This window comes from Momordica charantia, assembly GCF_013281855.1.
Source record: "Momordica charantia cultivar OHB3-1 chromosome 9 unlocalized genomic scaffold, Mcharantia_2.0 BLBB01000009.1, whole genome shotgun sequence".
NCBI lineage: Eukaryota > Viridiplantae > Streptophyta > Magnoliopsida > Cucurbitales > Cucurbitaceae > Momordica > Momordica charantia.
The window spans coordinates 21708546-21717115 of NW_028275167.1; the positions used below are offsets into that span (position 1 = coordinate 21708546).

Here is an 8570-nt window from a genome sequence, read left to right on the forward strand (position 1 = left end):
CCCAAGGTCACATAGAAATCACCAAAATCATTGTTTGCTACCCTCGTTAAGTCTCCAAAGATACATGAATCGGAATATCGAGATCTCAATTTTTGTAACGACAGAGAGACTAATATTTATAAAAATACTAAAAATATTTAAATTAACAAATTATCGATATTATAGAAATATTGATTTTTTCACGTGGGTGTAGAATTCATTCACAATCTTGAAAACTTTTGTTTACTTGTTAGAGATTTCTAGGAGCTTCATGTTTATGGACGATATTGATTTTCTCTTGGCTAGTGCAGTGGACTCTATGAGAGGTAATTTAGAAGGGCCTCGTATAGTTCAATTTTGGGGTATTATGCCAACAACTTACTATTGCGAATCTTTGTGATGTAGAGCTTTTGGATACGTAAAAATATGGACAGAAATTTAATATCTTCATACGGAAAACATAGCTTTTTTTTTTTTAATAAATAGAGTTATGCAACTTTTGAAACTACGAAACTTTCTTGAATTTGACTAAATAATGTTTAGAAATGATCAAACCCTTGTATGGGACCCTATGATAACATTAATTCCCTTTCATTTATCACCATTTTGAGGGACCACCCGATTCAATTTAAAATAATTCAAACTTGTTTATTGTAAAGTTGAATAGAGTTGTTTTTGTTAATTATTTTTTTATGTTAAATTATAAGTCTGATTTACTGAATTTTAAAATTTGTATCTTCAAGAGAAAAAAAGTCTAAAATTTCATCGACTTTTAATTTTGTGTCTTATACCTTTTGACCTATTTAATATTTTTTTTTTGAAGTTAACAAATATGTTGTGGCTAACAGAATCTTTAATTATCAATGTTGTGGTTAATAAGTTTGGTGTTTTAAAAAAAATATTGAATAGGTTAATAAGACATAAAATTGAAAGTTTAGTAACCTAGTTAATTTGTTGGAGGTAAAAATGTAACTTGCCACATGGAGAGATAGAAAGATCGGTATGCTAGATCTTTCCGTAGAATCTCGGAGACATGACATGACCGACCTTTGAAGTTTGATCAAAGTTGACTTGTAAGCTCGTAAGTTCAATCTAACATTGTTGGTTGAACAGAATGTCATGATATGACCTAAGGGACCCGATAATCTATAGCTATGCAACAGATTTCTCAACAACGAACATATATAATAGAACGATCAGACATCCTATAATTATTAAATAAAGACATCATTCTGACCCTAGGTACACAATCTAAACCTCGACTTGAGACCTCAAATTGACCTGTTACTGACTTAAGCATAAGAGTTTATTTCTTTGTGCAAAATTTCCTTACCAAGCTTACTTCGCGAGTTCGACCAATCTGATCTTCTCCAGCCCTTGAGTCAGATAAAAATTTATCACAAACATAGCTATCATATATTTTTTAAATTCAAGACCTATTAAAAACTTAATTTATGAATTTATTTCACACAAATTTGAAAGTCAACCACTAAATTCATAATTTAAAAATTATTATTATTATTATTATCTACAAGAGGACAAGTGCAAAAGGAAAAGAAAAAAAAAGGCATAAAATAAGAGGAACAGAAAGAAAAATGACTCAGCTCTCACTAATATAGTAATATAATATTATAGTTCAAATTGTTTTGTTGAAAGGGATTTTATCCCAATAATAGAATGGATTATATTAGATATCCAATATATAAATTAAATTTATCAAATCTATGAGCTTAAGTTTTTGGGTTGAGTTGTGATTTATTCATCCTTAATACATCGAAAAAGAAGAGTTTGATAATTTTTTTTTTGTTATTTTTTCACTTATTTGTAAAAGTACTTAAAACGCAAAAATTTCATGTTTAATCGAGATTGATGGTAAACTTCTCGATGATCGATTAATATGTAATTGGAATAATGACTTTTGAAAAAATTATTTTTAAATAAAAATACTTTCTCTACCAGCACTGTTTAGAAGAATTATTAATTTAGAGTATTAATATAGTTTCCCCATCCTCATGCTTATTAAAAATTTAGAGTGTTTAGTAATAATTAAATAAGTATTACTTTTAAAAAATCAAATGACTTTTAAAACTGTTTTGAGAGAAATATTTGAGCGATGGTTTCCTAAAAAGTTCTTTTAAATTAAAGTGATTAAGGCTGGTGTAGTTTAAGTATAGGAAAGATGATGATTACTCATTAAAAAGTATAGGAAGAAAAATGCTTAGAATTAAAAATAAATACCATATTTACCTAAGATTGATAGAGAAGAATCTCGATAAATCAAAGATGGACAAAGATGTTGCAAGATTATGGGAGATGGATCAAGATGTTAAATTTTAACACGTATTTTCTTTTGTTTCCTAAAATATATATATTAAGGTAAATTGCAAAAACCACCCATAATTGTTTGTTGGGATTTTTGGATATAAAATAAAATAAATAAATAAAAAGGAAGGAGTGAAAACAAATAATGGGCCAAAATCCCAAACCGTTTCACATACTCATATAGTGATTAGTATCATAGACTATTTAGAGACTATAATTACATAAATGATTCAATGTAAAAAATTTACACTTTTGTCATGAAATAACCTCATTTAAGATGGTACCCATCACCAATTTACCGTAATATTCTTTTATGTTTACACCTAAATATTAATTATTTTTTGAAATTCAAAATTGGTTATTTGGAATGTTACATTTTAAATCTCTTATTTCATGCCTAATTAGACTTTCCAAAAATAAAAATTACCAAATCCCCAAAATACTACCCAAATCTCCAAAAGTCTCCATTATTGCAAATTTTCGAAAAAAATCATCCTCCTTTCGTCATTTCTTCTTCCTTTCTCGTTTTCTCTCCTTCCACAAACATCATTGTTTCCGTCCGTTCGAGCTTCTTCTTTGTCGTCGGAGCAGACCGTTATAGCTTCTTCATCATCGTCGGCCGCCCGTCGACCGTTCGAGCACTCTGTTTATCCCGAGGTTTGTTTAGTCACTGATCGGAAGGTCATAGCAAATTTATCGTAAATCATTGTGTCATCGAATCTGTTCGTTTGTCACGAGTTGTCAACGGATCTTTGTAGAGAATGTTGTCATCTGCCAAGGGAACCACACTACCACTGGGTCGCCAGATTTGAGTGGTGTGAAATTTAGGTGTGAATTCTTCTATTTATGCGAATATAATATATATCTACAACTAAGTACCATTTTGGTAGTTATAGGAACTCAGTTGGCAGATATATTTTATATTTATCGTATAGGTTTATCTTGTAATTGTATTGGATTGCATTTGCTAAGTTAATGTTAATAAGAACACTTCATAATAATGAAGCATGTGCTAGGGTATCTAAACTTATAGAATAGGTTAACATTATATGCAAATATAATATATATCTACACTATTAAGTTTATATGAGATTGAGACTTCAATAGTTAAAGATTATACCCGGATATATTTTATATCTATTATATACCAAATTACAAGATACAATAATTCAGTTATGTTGCTTTTTGTTGCTGCGGAAAACTTTTGATGTTACACTTCTTAATATCATTAAATTGTGAGTAAATTGTTAGTATACTTTTCAACTATTTTGAATTTGAAATCATGGATAAATCTACAGATTAATTAATTTAGAAATTAAAATCATGATAATCTTTTTGTAATTAATAACAAGGACTAGACTCATGACTCTTGAAATCAGAAACAGACTCGATATTAGACTTAGAGATTGTTGTGTGAACTTGGCTGGTATGACTTTGAGTTGGCTTTGAAGTATTTAGGTAGAGTTGGTAGAACCCATTTTTAAGTTTTTCTTGGAGCACCATCATCCCTGTTTCCTTGTCCTTCACAAAACAACAATTCGAGTGAAATTCAACAAAGCAATCATTGTCCGCAGTCAATTTAGAGATGCTCAATAGATCTCTTTTAATTTGAGGGACATGTAGGATGTTCTATAGATGCAAAGGCACATGCTTAGTAAGACAAATGTTATGTCCAATATTGTCAATGCTAAGTTTTGAGCCATTGCCAACATAGATAGAATAATTACCTTGATATTTGGTATGAATTTTCAGATTTCTAATGTCTGGAGTTATGCGATTACTTGCCCCACTGTCAGCAAGCCAATTTGGATCTGCCACAACATCTGGTGTAGCAATGTATGCACTGCCTTTGTTTCCAAATTCTTGATTGTGAGAGGCTGGAGAGAATTCTTCATCAAATCGATGCCAACAATTGCCTGCCACATGACCAATTTTCCCGCATAGCTGACATATAGGTTTTGAGTTATTTGTTCTGATATTTCCTCCTCTTCCGCCTCGTCCTTTAGGTTTGTAATTCCCTCTCAAATTCTTATTGATGTAGCCTCTGCCTTGGCCTTTGTTGAACTGATTTTTGTTGTTCCCTTGACTGAGTGTATTTTGCCTATTATAGGCTATATTGGCTGTCATGTTGCCAGTCTCAGTAGGTTGATTGACCACATTCAGGTTGATGAGGGTGTTTTCAAAGGTGATGAGGGTTGCATATAATTCTTGCCATGTTATTCCCACCTTCTCATTAATTTGACATGTGATGGGTAGATATTCCGCGTCTAAACCGGATACAATATAGGATGTAAGATCTCCCATTTCAACAGGAGCATCAGATAGCGCTAAATTATATATTTTGAAGGAGCATTTACATGAAAAGAACAGAGCATTTACAAAAGACTGCTACAATGCCATCCAAGAGAACATTGGTACAAGCATCAACACTCGTAAAAAATAGTACGATTATCCAAACATCTTTATAAGCATTAACAACCATCAAAAGCTGCACGATCATTCCATCTTTGACAAAAAAAAGTTTGGTATAAGTAAAAAAAAAAAAAAACCATAAGAAATAGTACAATTGGGTAAAAAGTAGTATCGATACATTATTGTTACTTAAAAAAATAGCACAATTCTTACCTATACCAAAGTTAGTTTGTGCTTCCATGTTTACTCACAAATTCCATCATGGAAAATTTTCTCTTAATCTGAAACATAAGGAAGGACAAAAAAAACAAAAAAACAAAAAAACAGAAATAAGAAGAAGAAAAGAAAAAACTACATTATTCATATTAAACATTCTCGGGAACAAAATAATTAGGTTAAATAAAAAAATCAGAACTTACCAGAAGTTTAGAAGTTGATGGTTTTCCTTTGACTTGGTCTTTGCAATATCTAATATTATGACCATTTTTTACCCACCTACTGCATTTCATGACAGTGTACTTCTTGCTAATTTTAGTAGATTTAGATGACTTATCAAAATCTCGCTTTCGTTGTTCTTTAGTCTCTCAGTCAATTTTTTAATGTATGGGGGAAGGATAGGTTCCATTTTGGTATTACCAAAGATCTACTCCATTAATTTGTTGAATATAGTGAGGGTAGGTAATATCAAAAGTTTGTTTATGAAAATACCTATGCACATAATCTTCGGGGTCTTTTCTCATGAACCAAATACATTGAATGGAGTGAGGGCACGGTATTCCTATCAAATTCCATCTATAGCAAATGCAGGTGTGCATAAAGAGGTCTACTATGAACTGTTTCCTCCCATCTTCTACCTCAAGTCTAACCACCTGAAAGCCTAGGAGACCAATTGTTAGAAAGTTGTTCTGCTCTTTCTAACTCAGCTTGAATTTTTGGTGTAATTTTTCCCTCTCGCTTTTTATGAATCCGAGACATAAGGGTTTTTCTAATCACTTCGAACATAGTAAGAATTGGCTTGTTCCTAGCCTCTAATGTGTAGGAATTAAAGGACTCGCTTATGTTCCTAGCCTCTAATGTGTAGGAATTAAAGGACTCGCTTATGTTGTTAAGTAGCATATCACACTTTGAGTGTGATAAGAATTGGCTTGTTCCTAGCCTCTAATATGTAGGAATTAAAGGACTCGCTTATGTTGTTAAGTAGCATATCACACTTTGAGTGTGATTTAAATGCATGTCTGGTCCAAAATTGGGTAGGAATTGCATTAAGCTAAACAAAAGTTGTCTTATCCAATTGGGCAAGCCTTTTCATTATCTTGTCTAACGATGATTTCGTTGTTGCTTTGGCTGCATCCCACAACGCATCTTTGTACATCTTACCTATTAATGAAATAATATACCTGACCATATAAACAAAATTTGAAATCAATTTAAGAAATTATCAACCACAGTTCAAACTTTTAATATGATGCATATAATTATGATATACAATAATTTATTAATAAAGATGATTCTATCATATACAACAATTCTATAATATTCAACTCCCATGCTAAATAATCTTGCATTTCCTCAACAATTCAATATTAAAAGTATAATTTCAAAGTTCCATCAAGTAGAGAAGAAGACATTCATTCAATCATCCACAAGTATCAATTAGCTAAACTATAAATAAACAAATTGGTTCGAAATAAGCATGGTTAAAAGCCTATCTCACTTCAAAAACAAATTACAAAGTTGACTCCAACCGATTTGACCAATAAAGGTCATCTGATATTGATCCAATTAGTTTTAACCACAATGAGTGGGGCAATTCACCAAAAAGTTGGTTTAAACATTAGTTTTAACTTTTAAGTTTTTCTTAAACAAGTAGTCTCGTGAATTTTTGCTTAACTAACTCTTTTACAACCATAATAACAATCAAAATAAAACCACAACACACAAATTGTCCATACATGTTTCCTTATATATAAAGGTCATTCTTAAAACTATAGAGCTATATCACACTGCCCATAGTAATATATGTAATAGAGCTATATAACACTACCCATAGCAATATATGTAGGGGCTCCAGCCATTAAATACAAATTAAACATATTGAAATATATTTATATAAATGACTTACCTTTGAAATGTTTCTTGAAATTACCATACAAATGGCGTATACAAATCCTATGTTCAATGTTAGGTGCCACTTTCTCAATGTCGAGAATTAAATCCTAAAATAGAAAAGATTAAAATTATTACCATAAACTAGCAACAAAAAAAAAAATCAACAATAAAATCACATTTAATATAAATAAATCTTAACTTTTGTTGATCAGTCATAAACACTCATCCATTTTTTTCTACTGGTCCTATATCATCAAGTAGATTTTCGAAAAAAATAAGTCCAAGATTCCTTCGACTCCACATCTACTGCAGCCAAAGCTAATGGAAAAATTCATTCATTCGCATCTATTCCCACAACAGTCAACAATTGCCCTTGAGTTGTAGTCTTCAAATGACACCTATCTAACCCAATTATTGGTCTACAGCCTTGTAAGAACTCATTTTTACATGCTATGAGACAAATATACATGCTTCGAAAGATAGGTTGTATATGAATTTGTGGTATATCCACACTTAATAAACAAGAACTATCTGGATTAGATCTCCTCAATTCCTCGTAGTAATCTCATAACTTGGCATATTGCTTCTCAATTGTGCCTTCAAGCTTACGCATTGCAATCTTCCTTGATCTATATGTTTGATGTCTTGAGAGGTTAATATTAAAGTTCTTCCTCACAATATCTACAATTGTTTTCCAATCCATGTCCAATTAAGCCTTAAATCTGTCAAAGTAGTGCTCAGCAAGCCAACTAGTCGTTGCATGCTTATTGGTTGTCTTTCTAGTGCAAGAGTGTGTACTATATAATGACTTAATTTGGTAAATACATTCATATTGTCTATTAGAAGCATGCAACCTCAAATTGAACCCATCTTGACATCTCACTGTAACCCTTCTAGGTTCATTTTTCTGGTAAAGTAATTCATGTCCAGATCATACGGAATATTCTCTTATTGCATCTTTCAGTTAATGTTCCAAATTTCATCCCTAATATAGATTCTATGTTATCCTTCAACATAGAAGGATGAAGCTCAATAGACTTTTGTGATCCCTCGACAACATCATCATTATATTGAATAGGTGAGTTTAGGTGACTAAAGGAACCACATTCAGAATTACACAATTTTTCATCATCTAAATATAAACCTACATCACCATCCCCTAAGTTTAATCCCACACCATCAAACTTTTCATTAAACAATTTGTCATCATCCTCTCCATCATAATCAAGGTTTAGTAGTTCTTCTATGTGCATTCTTCTATAGCTACTACCACAAATATCGTCTAATTCTAAACTATTATGTGCCTCTTTTATGGCAATAGGTGTTTCTGCAACCGCTTCAACATCCATAAAGTTTCCTCCTTCATCGAAAATATTGCTAGGGTACTCTACATATATATGTAGTATTTTCTTAGGAGCAACGCAATATAACATGTCCAAAATATTCTTATCAGACCACAAAAGTCTTAATCTTCCATCAAAATCCATATATGGAATTAAAAAGTATATTTTATTCAAATCTAATGCATTTATCTCTCTCAGTCTTTCTTCAATTTCAGGTATGGACATCATATCAGAACTACAATTTTCAAATTTATGAATTGAACCTCCTATATATATGATGTTTTGTCATTGTAAATAAATCAACCTCCATGATGTAAATACATTGTGAAAAAATATTCTCTCATCTGCATTGTATTACATATTGTTAATGTAACCAACATACTAAAAAAATCATCTAAGTAACCA

The 8570-nt window shown here is 31.3% G+C and overlaps 1 protein-coding gene across 1 annotated transcript; it reads right to left on the reverse strand.

The window, feature by feature from the left end:
- Positions 1–3781: 3781 nt before the first annotated feature.
- Positions 3782–4605, reverse strand: LOC148209199 (uncharacterized). The gene is made up of 2 exons (XM_088117445.1): positions 4029–4605; positions 3782–3822 (listed from the first exon to the last, which is right to left on the reverse strand). Exons 1-2 carry the CDS (start codon positions 4603–4605, stop codon positions 3782–3784), a joined length of 618 nt encoding a protein of 205 aa, XP_087973571.1.
- Between the last annotated feature and the right edge of the window lie 3965 nt (positions 4606–8570).